At 46.6% G+C, this 24185-nt stretch overlaps 1 protein-coding gene across 1 annotated transcript in view; it reads left to right on the top strand.

Moving 5' to 3' along the window:
- The window catches only part of TAF1 (TATA-box binding protein associated factor 1), a 41706-nt gene that overhangs the window by 2041 nt on the left and 15480 nt on the right, over positions 1-24185 (top strand). The window contains 34 exon segments of the mRNA XM_044682857.1: positions 5-156; positions 904-1021; positions 1125-1241; positions 2583-2699; positions 3812-4056; positions 5169-5205; positions 5208-5262; positions 5264-5384; positions 5784-6005; positions 6406-6607; positions 7061-7237; positions 8006-8133; positions 8227-8334; positions 8450-8623; positions 8747-8920; positions 9156-9260; positions 10363-10563; positions 10722-10863; positions 11040-11170; positions 11818-11898; positions 12866-13015; positions 13174-13293; positions 13551-13726; positions 14276-14517; positions 15015-15216; positions 15829-15994; positions 16587-16667; positions 17542-17753; positions 18545-18631; positions 19699-19807; positions 20003-20101; positions 21116-21293; positions 23119-23186; positions 23445-23567. Of these exon segments, the coding sequence (XP_044538792.1) occupies positions 5-156; positions 904-1021; positions 1125-1241; positions 2583-2699; positions 3812-4056; positions 5169-5205; positions 5208-5262; positions 5264-5384; positions 5784-6005; positions 6406-6607; positions 7061-7237; positions 8006-8133; positions 8227-8334; positions 8450-8623; positions 8747-8920; positions 9156-9260; positions 10363-10563; positions 10722-10863; positions 11040-11170; positions 11818-11898; positions 12866-13015; positions 13174-13293; positions 13551-13726; positions 14276-14517; positions 15015-15216; positions 15829-15994; positions 16587-16667; positions 17542-17753; positions 18545-18631; positions 19699-19807; positions 20003-20101; positions 21116-21293; positions 23119-23186; positions 23445-23567 (4820 nt within the window).

A 24185-nucleotide genomic window follows, 5' to 3' on the forward strand; every position in this document is an offset into this window, starting at 1 on the left:
GGAGGAGGAGGAGTAGGCTGTGGCGGCGGAAGCGGCGGAGGAGGTTGCGGCGGCAACGGCAACGGTGGCAGCAGCGGTCCCTTCTCCTTAGCCGGCTTTCTCTTCGGCAACATCAACGAGGCCGGGCAACTGGAGGGGGACAGTGTCCTGGATAAGGTGAGGCTGCGGAGGCGAGCCGGGCCAGCCAGCGCTGCTTCTCTTCCGTCACTAAGGTTCCCTTTAGCTAGGCGAGCTCTTGCAGTCCTCTCTGGGCCTCAGTTTTCAAGTGGAGGGCTGGGACTAGACTGGGCTGGGCTAGGGACCTCCCGAGCCTCTTCTGGCTCCCCATTCGGGATTTTTATGATGGGAGGAGCGCGTTCGCTTCTGCCCCTAGTCTGCCTACCAAAGTGCAGCTCTCGGGCTGTCTGTCGGAACTGAGCTCTATCCATTTCCTGAAGCTGGCTTGTTCTCTTCAGCCTGACATCTCCCGTCAGAATCACTCCTCTCGGCCTAAACTCTTTTTTTTCTCTCAGCCTTGTGTAGACGCGGAGAGGGTTACTTCTTGGTATTGTCTTCTCATTTATTTGTAAGCTGGGGGGGCATCCCCTTGGCCTTTTTCTCAGCACACTCACCCTTATTTCTTGAACTTTTCTGGGAGAATCCCTTTGGTTATCTCAGTCATTCTTTTCTGAATCCTGACTAGTTATTTCACACCCAGAAATGGTCACGGTACTTTTCGTGAGGACCTGACTAATGTAGAATAGATTGGCAAAATGACTTTCCATTCTCTACAGGTTATGTTTCCTTTAACAGGCCCAAAGTATCTTGTTGCTTTATGAATATGCTTTGTGTTTGGAGTAGGAGTGTAAACTTAAATGTGGATTAGTTAGGGGTCCTCAACTCTGGTACTGTCTCATTTTTCAGGAGTCTAAGAAGCACTTGGCAGGCCTTGGAGCTTTGGGTCTTGGCAATCTGATCACTGAAATCACTGCAAGTGAGGATGAAGTGTCTGGAACTGATGGTGTCTTGGTGGACGAAGAAGGTGAAATCAGAGTCTTTGGACAATTGGGAATACTGTGGTAGGAAAGATTTGGGGGAATCTGGGTCCGTTTCTCACGTAAAATGCCCTTTTTTCCACCCTTTAGGTTGGGTTAAGAGCACTGAAGATGCTGTAGACTATTCTGATATTACTGAAGTGGCAGAAGATGAAAGCCGAAGATACCATCAGGCTATGAGTAGCTTGCAGCCATCCTGTCCCTCAGGTGAGTCGTAGGGAGCCGGAAGGGACCTAAGGATATTCTTGCTGTGGTCACCAACTCTAGCCTTGGCTTTTGGACCCAGTCATTGCCATTGTACCTGCTACATGTGCTCTGGCTTTGCTTTTCTTCCTTTCTCAGCTTCATTCCAAGTGGTCTTCAGCCCACCTGTTTGTTTTGGAATACTTACTATGGTACCATATTGAAAGTATTTCATTCTTTATTCTGTTAAATTGCAGATACATTGTTTTCGTTTGGTAATTGCTAAGCAATGATGGTCAGAATCTCTGCTTCCTTATCAGCTGCTTTTTTTTTTTTAAACCTTTACCTTCCGTCTTAGAATCAATACTGGGTATTGGTTCTAAAGCAGAGTGGTAAAGGCTAGGCAATGGGAATCAAGTGACTTGCCTAGGGGTCACCCAGCTAGGAAGTGTCTGGGGCCAGATTTGAACCCAAGACCTCCCATCTCTGGGCCTGACTCTCAATCCACTGAGCTACCCAGCTGCCCCCTTTATCAACTGGTTCTTGAACACCCACAGGGACCAAAATAATATTTCCAAAGTGCTTGGCACACAATTGACACTTAATGTTTATTGACTGAGCAAGCCTGGGGGAGAACAAGAGGATGGTGTTGATGGTAATGGGGGAATTGAAAAGGGATAAAGAAAAGCTCAGTGGGTTGTGAGAGAGAGACAGAGGAAGAGAAAGACAAATACATCTTAAAAGTTGAGTTGTTGGAGCATCTCAGTGAGAGGTACTGTAGATCTAGGAAACCGAAAATTGGAAAGAAGGGCCTGGTTAGGGCTGACAACCCAAGCACTGGAACATAACAACATGCTGGTATAGGAGAAAGGGAGTGAACAGGGAGAGAAAAGAGTAGTGGGTTGAATATTACACTTTGGGAGGTGACAGTCATAGGTGCAGAGCAGGAGAAAACACCAAAGGAGTGGCTCCAAAGTGAGAGACCCAGGAGAACATGATATTATCGAGAGAGAGAGCTTAGAAAGAATAGCAATGTGTGTCAAATGCATTTCAAGACTTGAGAAAGGTAAAATCAGGAATGTGGTGATAGAAAGGGGAGGCCAGGAATGGATCATGGGAAAAGGGGTAAAAGGTTGCACATGGTCCATGTGAGTCCCCCAAATTCCTCAGAAAGGTTATGTGCATGTTTGGTTAGGTGGACATGCCATCTTTTCTTCAAGGCAAGGCCTATATCTCCTATGGATTTCAAAGGAGGCTGCCTGGTATACTCCATGGGGATGAGATGCTCTGCATTTGGGAGAGACTCCAGGCTAGGCCCTGACTTCAAGGACTATATCCTGAGTGAATTGTCTCTTGGTTTCCTAGATGATGATGATGACTATGATGCTGACTGTGAAGACATTGATTCTAAGCTCATGCCCCCTCCACCTCCCCCACCTGGACCTATGAGGAAGGATGATGGCCAGGATCCTGCTGTATGTGGTAAGTGTCACCTCAAAACCACCATTCTTTGGTATAGTGCTTCAGGAATGATGGGGCCAGTATGGTCTGAAAGGTATGGGGCTAGTCAGCAAAACTGAATTGCTGGGAAGCAGTGTAGGGCCCCTTCAGAGATGATCTTGATAGAGAAGCCCCTTGGTGGAGTTGTTGGAGGCAGGAGGGTGGGGGTTTGAATCTTTTCTCAGATACTTTATCATCTGTGCCATATACTTAACCTCTGGGCTAGAGGTAGGTGGTAATATTATCTCCCCTAAAATGGGGATAATAATAGCAGGTACTCAGGGCAGCTAGGTGGCTTAGTGGATAGAGAGCCAGGAGATGGGAGGTCCTGCATTCAAATTTGGCCACTTCTTAGCTATGTGACCCTGGGCAAGATACTTAACCCCCCACTGCCTAGCCTTTACTGCTTTTCTGCCTTAGAACCAATACATGGAAGGGAAAAAAAAATAATGGCATCTACCTCACTGAGTTTTTAGTGCCAAATTAGCATATGTAAAAGTGCTTTGAAAGACTAGCTTTTATAAATCCTAGTTACCTTCCCATGTCTCTTCCCTTGGTTGAATCAGTTGTGAGTATCTAGCCTCCTTTGATAAGGTTCAATTTGAGGTTACTTTCAACCCTTCAAGTTTCAGTTTTTACCTGGTTCTTTTTTATCTGTTCTTAGCAGAAGTACGGAACTGCTGGTTTTCTCTTTTCCAGCTTTTGAGTTTGTAGGTTATGTGACCCTCAATTCTATCAATCTTTTCTTAAAGGTCTGATTTTCCAGGCATTTTCATTGTTAAACTCAACCTTCTGGATATTCTCTAGAAGATGGTGCCTAGAAATGGAAATAACGTAGGCACTGACTCCTGTAGCCTAATAGAACTTTACTTTTGTTCATGTTCCAGCCTCCTCCCCTAGTCTTCTTTGGGTTTACAGAGAGGCCTGTGGTGATAAAGGCTTGCCCTCTTGTTACAACCTTAGGGATTCTAGCTTTGAGGAAAGTTTACAGGATTTGTGGCAGTGAAGGATTCAGTGAGTGAGGGATACCTTGTCTGAAGTGGGGGTTGGAGGTGGCCTTGGTTTAAATGACAAGGGCATTTCTTTTGTTTCAGCAGTATCAGAGGATGGAGATGGCATCATTCTGCCCTCCATCATTGCCCCTTCGTCTGCAGCCTCAGAGAAGGTTGAATTTAGTAGCTCTTCTGACTCAGAATCTGAGATGGGCCCACAGGAAACAAGACAGACTGAGACTAAGGAGGGCAAACTCACTCTCCCTCTGGCTGGGATCATGCAGCGTGACTCCACAAAAGTATTACCTAGTGTCACAGAACTTTTTCCTGAGTTTCGGCCTGGCAAGGTATGGTGGGTTTTTATGTTTTAGGAAGGTTTTATGTTTTAGGAAGTGGGAAGATGGAAAGGGAAGGGTAAGGACAGCTCAAGCTTGGTAGAGCACCTGGTCAATGGAAGAGAAGACCATGCATTTGCTTCTGATAGCTCAGCCTTCTACGTAATGAATGGGGGGGGGGATGAAAAAACACCATCAAGTGTTTCATTATGACTTTGCCCACTGTTTGTAGGCCTTCTGAAGCTTAAATGCTGGAGATTAAAAAAAACAAAACAACTTCTGTGTACTTAGAACTGTCATAACCTCTGATCCCGAGTAAATGATATTAGCTCATATTTGGATAGTGCTTTAAGTCTTCCTTACATATAAAACACCCCTCTGAGGTGATAAGAAGCATAACTAGGATGAATCTCATCGAGTCATATGATCACAGCGCTAGTAAGTGTCAGAGCCGGAATTAGGACTTGCATGTGGGTCTCCTGACTCCAAGCCCAGAGCTCATTCTCTCAAACCCACTGCTGTGTTTCCATGTGGTCTAGAAGAGGGATGCTACAAAGACAGATAACTGAAATTCCAAGATTCCATGGTAAGTATTCTAGAGAGAGCAGGTCAGTGTTGAGGGAAAGGTTGTTTCTGACCTACGTGAAACAAGGAATGCTTTGTGAAAGTAGTATTTGAGGTAGATGATTAGGACTAAACCAAGTCAAGGGCAAAACATGACTTGTAAATACAGGCTCTGGAGGGTGGCCAAGTACATGGCAAACCTTGGTTGAATGCAGCGCTCTCTTCAAGATGTTGGATGGAGAATGACTGTGACCTATGGAAAGTGAGGGGTAGTGTTTCTAGAGTGGCAGGGTTCTCTTCACACACCTTCCTTGGTTTTTGAAACTGAATAGATCAATGGGAGAAATGACTTGTGCTCTTCTACTTGCAAAAAGGCATGATAGCAGTGGGTGGTGTAGTGTATGTTTGGGTTTTCTTTCCATTTGGAGGTACATTAGACCAGTACTTAGTCACCCTGATTTCTTCCCCTGGGGCTGTGGGGTTCCCTTAGGACTGTCTTCTGACTGATTGCTACTGTCCCAATCTCATAGACTGATGCAGCAGTGCTCTCTCTGTTATAGGTATTGCGCTTCCTTCGCCTCTTTGGCCCAGGAAAGAATGTTCCATCTGTTTGGCGGAGTGCTCGGAGAAAGAGGAAGAAGAAGCACCGAGAGCTGGCACCAGAAGAACCCCAGGAGGGCGAATGCTCTGGGGACCCTGACTTGGAGAGAAAATCACCATGGGCCTATGAATACGCTCCCCCACCCCCTCCAGAGCAGTGTCTGTCAGATGACGAGGTAGGCACAGCTGAGGTTGGATATCCCAGCAGGCTGTGTTTCCTGACACTCATTGGTGAAGAACCCTGGCTTAATCTTAGGGACACCCCCAACTGAGGATAAGAGGAATACAATTCGGGGAGGGTATACCTTAGTTCAAGGTCTGATGAGTTGAAGGTCTTTAAAGAGTAGGTAAAATGCTCTTTATAACATCACTCCATGGGCTCTTCCATTCTTACCCTTAGGCAAGGTTATCTTTGGCTCAAATACTCCTTGAGCTTCTTTAAAGGCATTTCCTTACGACTCTGGTACCTGTCAGCAGCCACTTTTTCTTGGTTGATAAAAGACATTGCCAATATAGAAATTGGTGTTTTGAGACCTGACAATGGATGGACCTGTCCATCTTTTTCCCACCTGTAGATCACGATGATGGCTCCTGTGGAGTCCAAGTTTTCCCAGTCATCTGGAGACATAGACAAAGTTACAGACACCAAGCCAAAGGTAGCTGAATGGCGTTACGGGCCTGCCCGGTTGTGGTATGACATGTTGGGTGTCCCTGAAGATGGCAGCGGGTTTGACTATGGCTTCAAACTTAAAAGTGCACAAGATGAGCCGTCCACAAAACCAGGGATGGTGGAAAAGGTGAGGAGTGCTCTGAAGTGGAGGGGCAAGGGGACAGAGTATAAGATGTGACTCATCGTGCCCTGGGCCTTCTTTACAAGGAGTTCATCTAGTGGTGGGATTAGAGGGATCTGAGCCTTTGGTGGGGAATCCAGGGCCTGTTTGGGGCCTTGGCAATGGAGAGAAGAGTGTTCTACATGACTTGATATTGGGAGCAGGCTGGGAGAAGAGAAGTCTTGTTCTTAATCTGCTTTGTTTTCATTGTCTTTTTCCACCTGACTTTATAAATTGAATAGGCTTCTTAAGGTATGGGTGTCTTATGAACATGCTCTCACAGCATGGATGCCGAAGGCAGTGTAGGGGCTTTGTCCAAATGTTAGACCTCAGGTCTCAGCATCCTATGCCTTCTCTACTTCTGCAGGATCTGGGGGCGTTGGAGGAGGCAGGGGATCTTCTGGCCGATGAGAACTTCCTGATGGTGACCCAACTACACTGGGAGGATGACATCATCTGGGATGGAGAAGACATCAAACATAAAGGCACTAAGCCCCAGAGAGCCAGTCTTGCTGGCTGGCTTCCCTCCAGCATGACCAGGAATGCCATGGCCTACAATGCTCAGCAAGGTGGGAGGGGGACAGGGCCCCAGTGCCTTGATGTGAGCTTCCATCCATGGATTTTTTGGCATGCTTTTTGCAGGGCATCTATGAATCTTTGGGGGTGGTGAAGTCAAGGGAATGTGTGAAAGATTCCGATTATCTGCTAACCAGCTAGCGATGACTTCACTTTCTCACTGAAAACTAAACTCAAAGGCTATTACTCGAGTTGTAGAAGTCTGTATCTTGAAATGCTTCATTTTTATAGTACGTCTTTTTAAAAACCCCTATTTAGCAGGTCTGCTTTAGGGAAATAAAAAGCAAAAATGCTACTTTCTCCAAATTGGAGATCTGTTTATTTCTCCTCAAGTAGACAGCTAGGTAACTCTGCTGAATCATTTGGTCTTTTCCTCTCCCCTTTTCCATAGCTACATGAACATTAGCTCACACTCTATTAACGACTCCCTCTCCCATCTTGAATAGGTTTTACCTCTACTCTGGATGATGACAAACCTTGGTATTCTATCTTCCCAATCGACAACGAGGAGCTGGTATATGGCCGTTGGGAAGACAACATCATCTGGGATGCCTTAGCTATGCCTCGGCTCTTGGAGCCACCTGTCCTGACTTTGGATCCAAATGACGAGAATCTTATCCTGGGTATGGTGCCGGCTGAGATCACTGTTCTTCCTATCTCTGTAGCTGATTTGTAGTGTCAAGTGGCAGGAAGGAACCAGGCATAGTGAGGGGAGGGAGGGAGGGAGGGAGAAGGGGGCAGGATGAGGCTGTTCCAGACTGTGTTTGGAAGAAAGAGGTGAGCTAAAAAATGACTACAATGGCTGCTGTGTTTGTTGGTTCCTAGTTTTTCAAGAATGGTTTTGGGGCAACATCATGCATTTGAGTGGCGGCAAAATGTATGTTCACACATAATCATATATATTAGATATATGTTATAGATAATATATATTTTTATATACAAACTTCCAATCGTATATTTATATATCACTGATGTATACACACACATAAACTTGTGTACTTCAAGAGAGTATCTGGTTGGTTAAGGGAAAGGGATTTTCTGGAATAGAAGATCATTCAGCCAGCATTTGGTCAAGTGCCTCTTGTGTGTATGGAAGATTGCCCTTCATGGGTAGGGGAGGTAGGTCTGGAATGAACTCCCTGCCTGCTTACCAGGCTAGTAAGAACACAGAAAAATTATTCTGGTTTTCCTTAAACTTTAGAGACAGGGGAATCCATCTGCTTACTGATTAGCCATTCTGCTAATCCGAATCTGATTCTGCATCTGTAAACAGAAGGGGTTGGACTAGATGATTTCTCAGAGTTTTACCCTAGAACTACAGAGTGCTGTCAGGAAAGGGAGGTGGAGCTTTGTGAATGAGTGTTCATGAGCCAACTTTATTTGATTGTCAGAAATACCTGATGAAAAGGAAGAGATGACATCAAATTCCCCCTCAAAGGAGAATAAGAAAGAATCTTCTTTAAAGAAGAGTCGAATCCTTTTGGGGAAAACAGGTGTTATTAAGGAAGAGCCACAGCAGGTCTGTAAGGGGGGTTGAGGTAGGGCTGGGGGGAGGCCTTGGAGTTGAAATAGAAGCTCTCTCAGTGATGTCTCTCTGCTGTTGGGTGACCAGAACATGTCCCAGCCAGAGGTGAAGGACCCTTGGAACCTGTCCAATGATGAGTTTTACTACCCTAAGCAGCAGGGCCTTCGTGGCACCTTTGGAGGGAACATTATACAGGTAAAAGTGACTTTCCGTGGAGGGAGAAATTGGTGGGTTCTTGACCCTTGGCCTTGGGGACTGTTGATGCACTGGCTCGGGTCTCATTCAGATCCTGTGTGTTGCTTCTTTTCAGCATTCGATCCCTGCGGTGGAGCTCCGACAGCCCTTCTTCCCCACCCACATGGGCCCCATCAAACTCCGGCAGTTCCACCGCCCACCTCTGAAGAAGTACTCCTTCGGGGCCCTATCCCAGCCGGGTCCCCATGCCGTCCAGCCCTTGCTGAAACACATCAAGAAGAAAGCCAAAGTAAAGCCTTTCTGGGCAGGTTGGGGTGGGGCTGGCAGGGTAGGGGCATGTGTCTGGCCCTTTGGATTTGGCTCGACTCTGTCCTCTGACTGATTAGGCTTGTGCTTTCTCTGTGCCGGACAGATGAGAGAACAAGAGCGCCAGGCCTCTGGGGGTGGGGAGATGTTTTTTATGCGCACACCCCAAGACCTGACAGGCAAAGATGGAGATCTGATTCTTGCGGAGTATAGCGAAGAGAACGGTCCCTTAATGATGCAGGTCGGCATGGCAACCAAGATAAAAAACTACTATAAACGGGTGAGTTTGCTCAGGGAATCTGACTGTTCTTGCCATTCTGTGTTGTGATGGTTTGATAACATAGGTTAATATTAATCCTTTCCCCTGTTAGCCCACGAATTCCTCGTGGGGATAGAATTGGGTTTTTTGCTTACTTCATCAAATCCCTGTGGGGCTCAGTATGGTTCTATGCTCACCTAGGGGACATGCTGCCTATGTTTGATCTCACTAACTGGGACTGTTTTCTTCTTGCTAGAAACCTGGGAAAGACCCTGGTGCCCCAGATTGTAAGTATGGAGAAACGGTTTATTGCCACACATCTCCTTTCCTGGGCTCTCTCCACCCTGGCCAGCTTTTGCAGGTAAGGAATCCTTCTTCCCCCACCATTAAGTCTAATATTTTAGAAGAGAATAGATGGGGACTAGTCAAACCAGGGAGGATCAAGCCATGGGAAGAACCTTTATTGGGGGGGGAGGACAGTGGAGTAGGTATTAAAACAAGCTTGTGTTTGTGTGTGTCTGGAATATAGCATGTAACTTTTTTACAAAAAGAGTGATTTTTACCAAAAAGAGTGATCTCCCTAAAGATCTTAGGCAAAGGTGAAAGGGAATTAAATTCCTTTTTCTTAAGCACAGGTGAGGAGAGGGAGTTCAGAAACATCTGGGAGACACAAAGAAGTCAAACTGTGGTTAAAATGGCCACAGTTAATCCTCAAAGTGCACATGCCTGCCACATGTGGAAAATTAAGATGACCATATTTGTCAGTCACTTCAGAATAATGAGCATGCCTGAACTGTGCCATCTGCAGCCTCCTGGCCCACCCCATCCCGCTTTGGTTCTTTGCCACCTCTACCTTGTAGGCTCCTTGCCTGCCCTCAGTGCTCGCCAACCTTGCCTTGCCATTTCTTCTGTTTCTTGGGCCTTCTAATATCTTGCCAACAGCCTGTTTCCTGACTTGCCACTGTGGCTTTGTTTTTTGCCCCACCAAAGCCCAACACTTTCTTCTTTTCCTTCTTTCTTTGGACTATGGCTTCTCTTTTCTGCTTTTTGTTTCATTTCTCTTTCATGTCTTTTTTTCCTCCATACCCATATGCTAAAACAGCTTTTCTCTGCAGTTTTCTTAAAAGCCATTCCTGAAATCCTAGGCTCCTAGGGACAGTTGATCCCTATGTAGCTTGCCTCCTAAGAAAGAGGCACTTCCCTCTGCATCTCTCTCCCTAAAGGGTGGGTTTTCCCCACAGCTTACAATTAGATTTCTTCCTCGAGACAGACTCTTGAGTGTGTACTGTATCTAACCCTATGTTCTCTTGGCACTCTGGGATTTTATTAGTGTGAGAGACAACTTAGCCATCACAGAACACGGAGAGCAAATGAGATTTGGTTAACTGCTTTTCCCAGCGAGGCGAGTCCTTGTCAAGTACTTTTCTGGGTCTCATTTCTCATTCCTGGCTTCTTTTTGATAGGCATTTGAGAACAACCTTTTCCGTGCTCCAATTTATCTTCATAAGATGCCAGAGACAGACTTCCTGATTATTCGGACACGACAGGGTTATTATATTCGGGAGCTGGTTGACATCTTTGTCGTTGGCCAGCAGTGCCCCTTGTTTGAAGTTCCTGGGCCCAACTCCAAACGGGCAAACACCCACATTAGAGACTTCCTGCAGGTCTGAAGATCCTCTCTGATTTGGTGGGATGGGATGAGAAGGAAGGGGGAGCTTAACTGACTGGGCCCATGGGAAGCAGGTGCTTCTTGCCTTCCTCTTGGACCCTGGCAATTGACCAAAGAGATTGTTCATTTATTTGTTTATGCTCTGGTTGGCAGGTTTTCATTTATCGCTTATTTTGGAAGAGTAGAGACCGTCCACGCAGGATCCGTATGGAGGATATCAAGAAAGCCTTTCCTTCTCACTCAGAAAGTAGTATCCGAAAGAGATTAAAGCTCTGTGCTGACTTCAAGCGCACAGGTAAACCACAGTGGCGGCGAGTGGTGGCTATGCTGCCACTGCTGTTACCTCCCTTGAGGTCCTCTTCTGAGGAATCATCTCTGGCTGTTGACTGTCTTCCAGCAGGAGATCATGTGTGGTGTTGGGGGAATGATGATTCCAAAGTCTCAGGATTTCACCTCCCAAGTCTTTTCCAGGGATGGACTCAAACTGGTGGGTGCTGAAAACCGATTTCCGTTTACCAACTGAGGAAGAAATCAGGGCTATGGTGTCTCCAGAGCAGTGCTGTGCTTATTATAGCATGATAGCGGCGGAGCAGAGATTGAAGGTGAGCTCCCCCCATCATTTTCTCTCCTAGCCATCATTGGAGCCATGCTTCTCCTTGGCTTTAGAGGAAAACTCCAGCAGTCTAATGGGGAATGCTGTCTTGTTTTTTCATCAGGATCATGAAAGGCTTCTGAATGGATGAGGTGCTGCCTGTGTTTTGAGGCACTGGGAAAGTTTCTTTGCTCCAAAAAGGGGTTGTTTGTCTCCCTTCTTTGTAAGGCAGCTGTGCGAGCAATGAAGTCCCTTATGGGATGTTCCCTAGGCAGGCCAGAGTGCTACAGGTATAGCGTAGAGGAGAAAACCAGGATATGTTTCCAATTCTATTCCTTCTAGAATAGGCAAGGACCAGGTAGCCTGGGATGGCTCCTCACCCCATAGGACTTCAGTTATGAGGAACATAAGTTAAGACCTGGACTCTGGGAGTGATGAAGTTTGGCCATGGACCTGGAGCATCTTTCGACTGAGCTGGCTTGTAATAAGCGCCTGGAGAGCCACTGAGGCTATTTTGGCTCTGTCCTCTAAGGACTCAATACAGCGTTCGCCGTAGCAGGGGTTATTCAGTAAATAATGGCTGTCTTCACCTTCATCTCTGTACTTAGGACATAAGTTGGTGGGTTTCTGTTTGTCATCATTTGTTTCCCTCTCTAGGATGCTGGCTATGGGGAGAAGTCCTTCTTTGCTCCTGAAGAAGAAAATGAGGAAGATTTCCAGATGAAGATTGATGATGAGGTAAAACTTGTGCCAATTCCTGTGAGCTCATCTCATCCATTCTTCTTTGCTGTTTTTACCCTTAGCAACCAGTTTGATTGTTCTCTAGCTGCCTCCTCATTTCCCAGTTGGATCCTAGTGTCCTAGGGATGCCATCTCCCATGGAAAGAATGAGGGCTGAGAAGCTGCTTCAGCCCGTAGTGGAGAACAGAAGGAAATTGGACCAGGACAGAAGTAGGAAAGGGAAGTCAGCTAGGCTGTGGTGGGAAGTGATTCTATGCCATTCACGTGCTGAGGAGAGGAAGTAGGGGGCAGGGGATGGGGAGAGGGGTAGCTGCTGACTTAGAAAAGCTGCTCAGCACTGTCACAGATAGGACCTGGCACCAAGCATCACCCACTGAGCACATTACATACCTCTGAGCCATGCATTGCTTAAACTACTTCACCCCTTGGGCCTCACTTGCCCAAACATTCAGGTGTGGTTAGGAATATTACTTCAAAATTGAGCAGTTTTATCAATAGGGAGAGATTGGAAAGGGCCTTATGGCCACCAAGTAATGGGGCCTTGACCTGCTGTTGCTGGGGCAGGGACAGGTGTTTTAACTTTATATATCCTGACTGGCCACATTTAGAAAGCTCGAGGAAGTCAAAGCAACTATGAGAAGAAAGCCTACTCTTCGGCAGCCATTTTAATTTGTGTATTGCTGTGGGCAGTAGTACCTGGTTCTGTAGTGGGGGCAAGCTGGCAGGGAAGTTCTAAATACTCACTAGTGTGCGTGTGTCTTCACCACAGTTTGTCCACTGCCACTGTCCATGTATTGAAACAGCAGGAGTAAGGAGAATGATGCTAGTTTCGTGTGCCTTTAGGGTCTAGTTACTTGTTTCGTGGGGAGTGGGGGTAGGGAGAGAAGTGTTGCTAAGTAGAAAGGCTCTCACACTTTCCTGCGGGCCATACTACCAGCACTCTGAACTCTCTTCTCTGATCCAGGTGCGTACTGCCCCCTGGAACACTACAAGGGCCTTCATTGCAGCCATGAAGGGCAAGTGCCTTCTGGAAGTGACTGGGGTGGCAGATCCTACAGGGTGTGGGGAAGGCTTCTCCTATGTGAAGATTCCAAACAAACCAACCCAACAGAAGGTGAGACTGTGGCCAGGGCCTCGAGGGCGTGTGCAAGGTGACAACTCTGGGAGGGGCACCACCATACAGGCTTGGCTCGAGGGCAACCTTCAGAGTCGTAGGCTAGTAGCAAGAGTGGGTATTCTGGGGTTTCCTCACTGTTTTATGTTTTGAGATAGGATGATAAGGAACCCCAGCCAGTGAAGAAGACAGTCACGGGAACCGATGCAGATCTCCGTCGCCTCTCTCTAAAAAATGCCAAGCAACTTCTCCGTAAATTTGGTGTGCCGGAGGAAGAGGTTGGTGTGGAGGAGGCTGACTGGGTTTTGTGTGGAGGGTAAGGACAGGAGTCAGGTGTGAGGGGCAGAGTCTGGGGATTCCTAAGGTAGGTTGGATAACGCTCTTTTCAGGGGTTAGCCTCCCCAAAGCCTTCCACTTCATCCACTTTGGGATGAAAGCCTCTTCTCTTGCTTTGGTGGTCCCGCAGGCCCTCTGCCTGTTTCTGGAACCATTTAAAGAGCTGAGCATGTGTATACGTGTGTGCATATCGTCACAGATCAAGAAGCTCTCTCGGTGGGAAGTGATCGATGTTGTACGCACCATGTCGACTGAACAGGCTCGCTCCGGAGAGGGGCCCATGAGTAAATTTGCCCGGGGGTCAAGGTTTTCGGTGGCTGAACATCAGGAACGTTACAAAGAAGAATGTCAACGGATCTTCGACTTGCAGAACAAGTGTGTTGTTAAAGTGCTGTTAGCAGCCAAAGTTGCAAAGGGGAAAAGGGCAATGTAACTGGGTAGGCAAGAGTCTGAGGGAGGTTGCAGAAGGCACCCTCTCAGGACAACTTAATGTCAATAAGAAGGCTGTCGGGGAGCTCTCTCACCATCCTGAGTGATATGAGAAGGGATGTTAAAGGGACAGGAGGGGCCAGGTATGAACTCATAGGAACCAGGACAACAACTTCCTGTGGCTTCTTTGGGTCTGAGGATGACTCGGTGGAAGGAAGGGGAGAGGTGCCGAGCCGTCTGATCTGATTGTTTAACCATTGGTCTCCTTTGGCTCGCTTTTTCCTCTAGCTGGAATAGGGCTATAGCACTGCATTGAACTTGCTTTTTATAACTAGTCCTTGCTTCTTTCTGTTGGACTCTCCTCTGGCATCTTAGCGACCTTGAGGTGCTCTCTAGCGGTGTTCATTTCTTGCCTTGCCTATTCAGATTCTGTAGCTCTTTGGACTACGCCTTTGCCAATTCTTAGGCCAGTTTTCGTGTTGGTCTTACTTGCAGAGTTTTGTCATCGACTGAAATTCTGTCAACTGACACTGACAGCAGCTCTGCCGAGGATAGCGACTTTGAAGAAATGGGAAAGAACATTGAGAATATGCTACAGAACAAGAAAACCAGTTCTCAGCTATCGAGAGAGCGGGAGGAGCAGGAGCGGAAGGAATTACAGCGAATGCTACTGGGTGAGGAAGGTGCCAATGACAAGGAAACGGGCAAGAAAGAGAAGAAGGACAAAAAGGGACTGTGTACGTAACACAATGTGATATGCGGCAGAGTGTGGCGCAACAGCAAAAGTGGGGGAGGAGATTAGAGAAGCCAGAAGGTTGGTAAATGGTGGATTGGACTCTGGAGCTCAGTAAAGGACTAATATGAGAGAGAGAGAGAGAGAGAGAGAGAGTGACAGACAGACAGACAGACAGACAGACAAGAGAGCCCTATTGGGAATGATGGCAACTTGCCGTCTCCAGTAGTTTGATGTTGGCTTGAAAGCTGCTCAGCTGCTCTCTAGCCCAATTGCGCCAATAGCGTGAGGGTGGCCAGGGAAGGTAGCTCGGTGAGAGTGCGGAACTGACGTTGCTATGAACAGAACCTCTTGTTTCCCTTACATTCCTTCACATATTCTATATCTTCTAAACCACTGTTCTGTGCTGTGTCACGTCACGCATCTTCACTCGGGGCAGAGAAGGTACTAGATCTTAGGTTTACAGAGAAGGGTTTGAAAAGGCATTTCTCTCACCAACAGTGAGCTCTGGAGGCTCTCACAAGGACGATGACACAGCCTCTGTGACCAGTCTTAACTCCTCAGCCACGGGTCGCTGCCTCAAGATTTACCGAACCTTTCGAGACGAGGATGGGAAGGAGTATGTCAGATGTGAGACCGTGAGGAAGCCCGCTGTTATTGACGCCTACGTACGCATACGGACGACGAAGGACGAAGAGTTCATGTGAGTGTGTGGGTCCTGGGCCTTGCTGTAGATCATGGCTATCCCCCTCCAAGAAGGGGGAAGCGTTTGCAGGACCAGGGCTCCTTGAAGTTTGACTTTTCAGCCACAGTGACGACGTTTAGATAGTGCTGGTTTTGAACTACCAGCCTTGGTCATGCAGTTTTACTTCACTTCCTTCGGAGAGCTGATTTACATTCGTTTTTTGAGGCAAGTTTCAAAGAAGATATTTGGGGTTGACTTGGGGTTGAGGGGCCCCTAACTAAATTGGGGAAGGTCAAATTTTCAACCTCATCTGTGGATTTTTTTTTTTGTTAATGATGATTGGCTACTTTGATGGTTCTCAGGGGATGCTTCAAGCTTCCCCCAGGTTGAGGAGAGAGCGTCCGTTCCTTATGCCACCTCCATGTGTGAATGAAAGAGGCTTCCTTGAAGGGGGGAGGTCGATTGCATTCTGGAGGCTTTCTTTCTGTGGCTAGGCTTGCCCTAGGCCCTATATGATGTACCATCCTTGTTTTCACAAGCCCCATTATTTCTGGGGCTTAGATTCTCCCACCAAGGAGATGTTGGTAAAATGCTGTCTGGGAGAGCTTGCTGAGAATGTATTTATTTCAGTCGGAAATTTGCCCTGTTTGATGAGCAACATCGGGAAGAGATGCGGAAGGAACGCCGAAGGATCCAGGAGCAGCTGAGGCGTCTCAAAAGAAACCAGGAAAAGGAAAAGCTCAAGGGTCCTCCTGAGAAGAAGCCCAAGAAGATGAAGGAACGTCCTGATCTGAAGGTAATTGTAAGCATCCAGCATAGGAATGTGTGGCCTAAGAGGCCTCCAGGTGGCACAGTGGATAATGTTCAGGACTTGGAGTCAGAAAGACCTGAGTTCAAATACTGCCTTAGGCACTTGCTAGCTATGTGACCCAAGACAAGTCACTTGACCTCTGTCTGCCTCAGTTTCCTCATCTACAAAAATGGGAACAATAATAGTACCTACTTCCCAGGGTGTTTGTGAAGATTAAGTGAGTTAATATTTAGAAAGCACTTTGAAAATCTTAAAGTACTAGTTATTGTTATTACCATTGTTAAGTGTGTTAAAGCAACAAAGAAAGCCTGCTGCTGAGCCTCAGGGCTTTGGCATCCTTCGGGCTGTAGAGAACAAGAGCAGGACCACAGAAGCCTGCTTTCCGAGTGTTAGAGATGTTAGCATCTGGGGCATTTGAAGTGCTGGGCCTACTCTTGTTCTTATTCAGTATCATTTTATAGTTGGTCAGTGAATATATTTCCTAGTAACTACTTTTCCTGAAAATGGAATCCACTTAGCATTTAATTCATATTTTTCAATAGACTTTATTGATATCTTTTGTTTTTATATTGCCTAGATTTTCTCCTGTCTCTATCTCCGCCCCCCCCAGCTAGTCCTTATAACCAAGAATGGCTGTGTGTGCCCACACTTTGGATTTGTAAGTTTGTCATATTGATGCAGCACAAATGAAGCATATGCTCTAGGAGGTTTGGTATAACTTAGGGATTTCAAAAGTTATGGGACCTGGGGAAATAGTTGAGGAAGGATCCGGGATTTCCATTTGCCACCATCCAGAGCAACCAGTCTCTCTGACTCAGTTGCTCAGTCCCACGGAGTTGCCTGAGGCACATGGAGGTTCAGTGACTGTCACACAGCCAGTCAACATTTGAGGCAAGATTTGAAACCAAGTCTTCTTGACTCTGAGTACAGGACTCTTTCCACTAGGCCATGCTGCCCTGTGTTTAAAGTTGTCAATAGAAAAGTGTGTGTGTACATTTATATATGTAAATATGAAGACACATATATATTTGATATATGTGTATGTATATATGTGCGTGCGTGTGTATACAAATATGTGTGTGTGTGTGTGTGTACATATATACACACACAAAAATTTTTATTGGGTGTATTTTGGGGAGGTTCAGTGTCAAGCTTGACTTTACAGGTGAAGCTGACCTAGGGCACTAAATAAAGCTAGACTTGGTTACAAATGTGGAGCCACTGAGTCTCTACTTTCCCAGTTCTGTATAGCTCGTTCTCATAGCTCACACCTGGGTTGGCCACCTTTCCTCTGGTTGTCTTTTGTGCCGCTTTGCCTAGTTTTTTTTACCCCAGGGGCCTTTGGATAATAGAGTAAAGGCCCAGCCCCCAGGGCTGGACCTGATTTTATTACTTGCTTTGTATCTTTCACTTGGCACCAATAGACATGGGAGCCGCTCACCTTACCACTGACCTTTAATGAGTTTTATTATTTTTTTTTTTTAATAAAAAACGTAACCCGGGGAGTTGCTCACCTCATCTCCTTTTTGCAGCTAAAATGTGGAGCTTGTGGTGCCATCGGGCACATGAGGACAAACAAGTTCTGCCCTCTGTATTACCAAACCAATGCTCCACCCTCCAACCCTGTCGCCATGACAGAGGAACAGGAGGAGGAGCTAGAAAAAACTGTCATCCCTAATGATAATGAAGAGCTTATCAAGGTGGAAGGGACCAAGATTGTCTTGGGCAAGCAGCTGATTGAGAGGTAAGGGCTGACAAAGCAGGATGTGCCTGGAGTTGAGTGGTATGTTCCTGTGGTGTGGGCAGGGGCCGGGAAGGGGGCGCGGCTGCCTGCCCTTCCTTATGTTGATCCTTTCTAAAAACAAAAAGGCCTTGAGAGGCAGGTGCCCAGAGTGGATGTGGGATCAGAAGCCCTGGGCTTGCTAATGGATCATTCCCTGCTTCCCTTGACCTTGATCTTGTCACTTCCTTTTTCTGAGCTTCCGTCTCCTTACCTGTAAAATAAAGGGGTTGGATTCAATGATCTCTGAAGTTCCTTCCAACTCTAACCTTCTGGGTTTGGAAACATTGAAGAGTTAGCCCCAGTTTTTAAAGGCCCCTGCCCTTAGCCACCTCCTAATAGACTAGGATAGAACAATGTAAAAAGAACTCCCGGTGCATTTCTCCACCTGGCTTTTGTCCTTAAGGATTTCTTAAATCATGTCATGGAGAAGCAGCCTTTTTTTTTTTTTTTTTTTTTTTTTTTTTAAATGGATCTGTGGTCTCATCAATCTAGATACCTCCCGCAAACCACCACTCATTCATGCCTTCTCACTCTGTGTGACACTTTTCCGGGCCCTCCATAGATGGTCCACCCGCTACCATGGGAGGCCTTCCTCGAGGCCTCTTAACATTCTGTGGGTACCAGTGCAGCATTCAGGCTGTCCATCTGTTATCCCTCACTTTCCCTGAAACAAAACCCCATCTTTTTTAACACCAATATTTTCTGGTGACGCTTATATGGCTGTGAATGATGGAACCCTACAATCTGTGAAGAAGGCTGCAGCATATTACTAATGATGACTCTCGAGCAAGAAGTGGCGTAAAAGATCTCATCCAGGAGATATATGGTTGGAAAAGGAGGTAGGCCAGTTATGTAGCAAGATGGAGGGATAACCGAAGCAGCCATACATCTAGAACAATGTACTTAGATATCTATAGCTATATATCTAGAGATGGAGATATAGAGATATTTTTTAAGTTAAACATTTTTTTAAAAGTCAACTTCAGCAGCTTCATAGAAAACCCTCGCTATCCAAAACGAGTTACACCATCTCTCAAGCTCCCTTCTGAGATTTGTTAGCGCATAGACCCATGTAAGACATAGCCGCAGTCATTCTATATGCATCCTTGCGTTTTTGGAAGTTTCTGTTATCTCCTAACATGAGTCCGTGTGGCGACACAGTCCACATGCTTGACACCGACCTAGCTAATGCCCTTGGGTTCAGATGCCTTGGTACTGCTCAAATACCTTTAGGGGGTATTTGAGTTGTTTCCAGTTGTTATTTTGTAATTGTAAATGGTACTCTTTGTGCAGATCTGTGTATAATACAGTCTTTTCCACTTGGGCTGCATTCTCAAAAGCAAAATTGCTAGTTCAAAATACATGAACAGTTCTGTCTGTAGCTCTTGCGAAATGTTGCCAGGTGGAGTAGCCGTATGTAGGAAGAGAAATAAGAGCAATCCTGAGCCAGCTGGCAAAAGTCACCTATGGGAGGAGAGTAGGGGGTGAGGCTTGCCAGGCTGGGGTAGGGGAAGAGTGGGGTTAGAGAACCTCCAACACCAGCTTGGATTTCTTCCTTATTTCCATGAGGCTGAGGCATGTGGCCAACCTATAGGTCCTAGAGTTGGAAAGAGCCTTAGAGATCACCTGATTCAGCTCCCTTATTTTGCATATGAAGAAACTGAGGCCTAGAGAGGCTGTGATTTGCCCTGTTTCTTTCATATTAAGTTACAGATACTGGGAGGTCCAGTCAGAGCTGAGCCTTGGAAGAAGGATGTCTGTAGGGCTTTTGAATTCAGTTATTTTCCCCAACCTCAGACCCATTTTTAAGCACTTTGGAAACATTTCTTGGGGGTGAGGGAATGGTGGTGGTCTCCGAGTGCCAGCAGTGGGCCTATGTACTACTCTCTGGCATTGTTTTTTATAGTGCAGATGAGGTTAGAAGGAAATCGCTGGTTCTGAAGTTCCCTAAACAGCAACTTCCTCCCAAGAAGAAACGACGAGTTGGGACCACTGTTCATTGTGATTATTTGAATGTGAGTCCCTGTGTGTTCCTTCTTTGTGGCCTTTTGGGGTTCTCCCTGAGCCCCCTAGCCCTCTAACCCCTGCTTTAGACTTGGCTCTTAAGGCCTGGCCTGAGAGAATGTTTCACTCGGTCACACTATTGCAGGATTTGCTTTCCCAAAGGGAGGGGTATCATTGTATCCTCTTCCTACCATTCTGATTTCCAGCGACCCCACAAGTCTATCCATCGACGCCGGACAGATCCCATGGTGACGTTGTCATCTATCCTGGAGTCCATCATCAATGACATGAGAGATCTTCCCAATGTGAGTACTTTGTATTATTTACTAGAGTCAAGATGGCGAGACCCATTCTAATGCGTGGCCTCATCTGGAGAGTGGATGCTCCTAGCTGCTATTAGTTTCTACAAAATAACATGACTGAATCTGGATATTCCATGTTTGTGCAGATACAGAATGAAGTGGCTTTGAAAACATCAGATCCCCTTGAGAAGTTGGTTCAGTTGGCCAAGGGGAAGGGGGGGATGGTGCAGGAAGATTTGATTCTACATTTAGCTGCCTGGACTTTCCAGCCTGGCTTTTAGCATGTTGGCCACAGAGTTCCTTTAGTAGTTTGTTTTGGTGGGGGAGGCATTATCCAGACTTGCTCCCTCTGAAAATCATGGATGATCGGGCTGCTGGGACAGTCCCCTTGTAGCTCTTGTATCTCTCTCACATCTGTTGCTTCTTTGCACTAGGGCATGCCTCCTGTAACCTCTTCTACTCACCTTCATTAGCTCTCCATTGTTCAGCAGGCAAATTGGAAACGCCAGAGCCTGCTGTTTAAGGACTTTCCCATCTGGCTCTCCTCTCTTGCCGACCTTTATCTCATCCTTCATGTCTTCTTTGTTCTAGCCAAAACGTTCCCTGTTCTTGTCTTGGTTCTCTCGTCCTCGTGCTTTTCCTCATATTGTCCCCAATGGCTGAAAGAGCTTGCCCTTTCCCCCACTTCCCTGCCTTGCTTGGGGGACCGTCTCGGATGCTCTTATTCTCATGGACACTCGCCTCCTCTTTCTCCTCTCACAGACCATTCAAGTCTGTCCCTTTCTCCCCCTCCTCAGATTTCTCCTACCCCTTTGTCTCAGTCTGTTTTTTACTTGGCATAGTCTCTTTTAGGAAAGTTACAGCCTCTACCTTAGCTGACTCACTGGACTAGAGACTCTTTCAGGGCAGGGATTGTGTTTTATTTTCTCGTTGGCTCCCCCATCCACAGCATGATGTTTTTCCTATGGTTGGTGCTTAAGGGTTGTGGAACTGAATTGCTGCTTCTCATTTGCACAGACTTACCCTTTCCACACTCCTGTAAATGCCAAAGTTGTGAAGGACTATTATAAAATCATCACCCGGCCCATGGACCTGCAAACACTCCGTGAAAATGTCCGTAAGCGCCTCTACCCATCCCGAGAGGAATTTCGAGAGCACTTGGAACTGATTGTGAAAAACAGTGCAACGTACAATGGTAAATAAGAAACACCAACTCCTTGTCTGTGAAAGGACCTTGTGAGGCCAGCTGGGCTAATCTTTTACACCCAGAAGGCTGCTCCCAGATCTGCTCTCAGCATATTGAAAGACTGGTGTTTTTTAGTGTACTATGATATCGTAAATATTACTTTAGGGTAGGGAGGCAGTGTGGCAGAGTGGATAGAGAGTGAACCTTAGCATCAGGAAGACTTGAGTTCAAGTCCTGCCTTTTGAAATATAGTAGTCTCTCAGGGCACCAGCCAGCTCTTGAGATAAGTTATAGGCACATTGTTGAGCTGCATTGGTGTACTGGGACTTCACCGTACCGGTGAAATGATGGGACTAGACTGGAAATCCCACTCAACCCTTATTGCCTAGCCCAGACTGCTCTTCTGTTTTGGAACCAATATATACAGTATTGAGTCTAAGAGAGAAGGTGATAAGGGTTTTAAAAAACAGCCTCTAGAACGGTAGGGACTATTTTATTTTGCAAGGCTAGCACAGTGCTATGACCCATTGATAACCCTGATGACAAGTAAAGTCATGTGTCAGCTTATAACTCAGAGTTATATTGTTATCTAGAGGTAACATTGTTCATTACAGATTTGAAAACTCACTAGCATGGAAGCTTTACTACTGACGCAGCATCACCATGACCAGGAAGGAATGGGAGAGTGAGTTAGAAAGGAAGCATCGATGTTAGAGATTTCACCTCACTGGGTGATGCCAACATGACAGCTAGGCAAGGTCCACCAAGAGCTATGATTATGCCGAAGCCTCTACTAGTATACCTGCCCTACCTTAAGGTTTACTTACTGGTAGACCTGAGACAGATGATGGGAGGAAAGTGCTTTCTAGGCCTCCCAGTGCTAGAGAAATGGGAGCTACAGTATATGGCTAGGAGAGCAGACACTGCTCTGCCACCCTCCTGGTCCTTATGGTCAGTTTCATACAAAACCCTGCTGACCATGAAGTGGCTTGAATGGAGTGATATTAATTGGGCAGTAGATGCTGACTGATTTGATGTGGTGTGCTAGGGCACAAAGGAATTTGATCAGTGATCTTCTGAAGACAGGCAGGGGGATTCTCCTGTGAACAGCGTGGAAGATGCACAGCAGCATCTAGGTCAGGGCTTCTTCGCCTCCTTCACATTGTGGCTCCCTGGGCAGCAGCCCGGCAGTGGACTCCCCAGAGTTGTGTTTTTCAATGTGCGAATATACAGTCAATTTTACTGTTGTACCATTATCAAAGTACATTTGGAAAAAACAAAAACAAAACCAAAGTTCACAGACCCCAGGTTAAGATCCTTTAATCTAGACCAATTCAGAGTATAGGAGTCATGGATGGGAGGAAGGAGGGCCTTTGAATCGGCCCCAAGCCTGAGTATCGCGCACGTAGTGCCAGGCTCTGTCAACAGGAACTCTGCCCACAAATTGCCTGATCTCTGTGGAAAAAAGGCTCATGGGGTTGTTATAGCAGTAGTAACCATTCACACAGTCATAACCGCATAAGTTAGTGGGATTGCCTGTGGATCAGGTAGCATAGCGAGAGAAGTCGAGGTGGAAGATGGACCGTGTGCTAACACGGGGATGTTTTGCATATCTACCTGTTTGTAAGGGCTTGTATTTTTCTTGCCTTCTCAACGGGTAGGGGAAGGGGAGAGGGAAGAGAGGAGAGCATTTGAACTGAGAAGACCAAATTGAATTAAGGAAAGAAATTGGGCTGGGTGGTATGATGTGGCTCCTCAGGGTAGCCGCGACTTCTGACTCCTGTTTTGTAATGGTCTCGACTTTTCCACATCTTCCTGTCTGGTTGGGTTACAGGGCCTAAGCATTCATTGACTCAGATCTCTCAGTCGATGCTGGATCTCTGTGATGAAAAGCTGAAAGAGGTAAGACATTGTCGTCGTTCCACGTCTCTCAGAGCAAGGAAGGGGCAGTGGGATCTCTGTGCAGAGGGTCGAAGGGGCGGGAGACGAGGGAGGGTGTGAGGCTGGAGAGGGGAGCAATGGGAAGAGGGAGGGCTAGGGAAAATGACTATTAGCAGGTGCTGTGCTCACTGGCTGAGGAGAGATTTCAGAAGGATGACAGCAAGCAGGCTGCACCATAAGCCATTACAATGCTGGACATCCCGATACCTTTCATTTCAGAAAGAAGATAAACTGGCCCGCTTAGAGAAGGCCATTAACCCCTTGTTGGATGATGATGACCAGGTGGCATTCTCGTTCATTCTGGACAATATCGTCACCCAGAAGATGATGGTGGTTCCAGACGTAGGTGGCCTGTGTTCTGGGCAGTGTGAGGATGGTGCAGGGGTCAGGGGGTGTGTGTGTTCAGTTAATCCAAATCCTAAAGATGATTAAACATTGGCTCAGCAACCTCATCCAAAGCAGAAGAAGCCAAGGTAACTGGCTAAGAGTGCAGTTAGATGGATTCAGGAATCGCCTGAATGGCTACATCAAAAGATGTCCATGAATGGATTTGAGTTCATCCTGGAAGGAAGTTTCTAGTGGTGGGCTACACAGGTGGCTCTGGCTTCTGCTCCATTCAATTCAACAAACATTCGTTAAACTCCTACTATGGGCCAGGCATTGTACTAGGAAAACAAAGACAAACTGCCCTCAAGAAACTTAGGTTCTACTGGCAGGGGGTAGGGGAGCAGCAAGTGTGCAGATATATCGATACAGTACAAGATTTAGGCAAAATAAATACCCCTCCTCCCCCAAAACGAGGTAATTTCTGAGAGTTGGTGTGGATGGAGCAGGGACAAAGCAATAGGGGAATTAGGAAAGGCCTTGAGTAGGACAGGATGCTTTTGTTGAACCCTATTGGTGTTTCTGATAGGCAGAGGTGAGACATGGAGAGCATTCCAGCCTTGGGGTGTGCCAGCC

The sequence above is a fragment of the Gracilinanus agilis genome, chromosome X (genome assembly GCF_016433145.1).
Source record: "Gracilinanus agilis isolate LMUSP501 chromosome X, AgileGrace, whole genome shotgun sequence".
NCBI lineage: Eukaryota > Metazoa > Chordata > Mammalia > Didelphimorphia > Didelphidae > Gracilinanus > Gracilinanus agilis.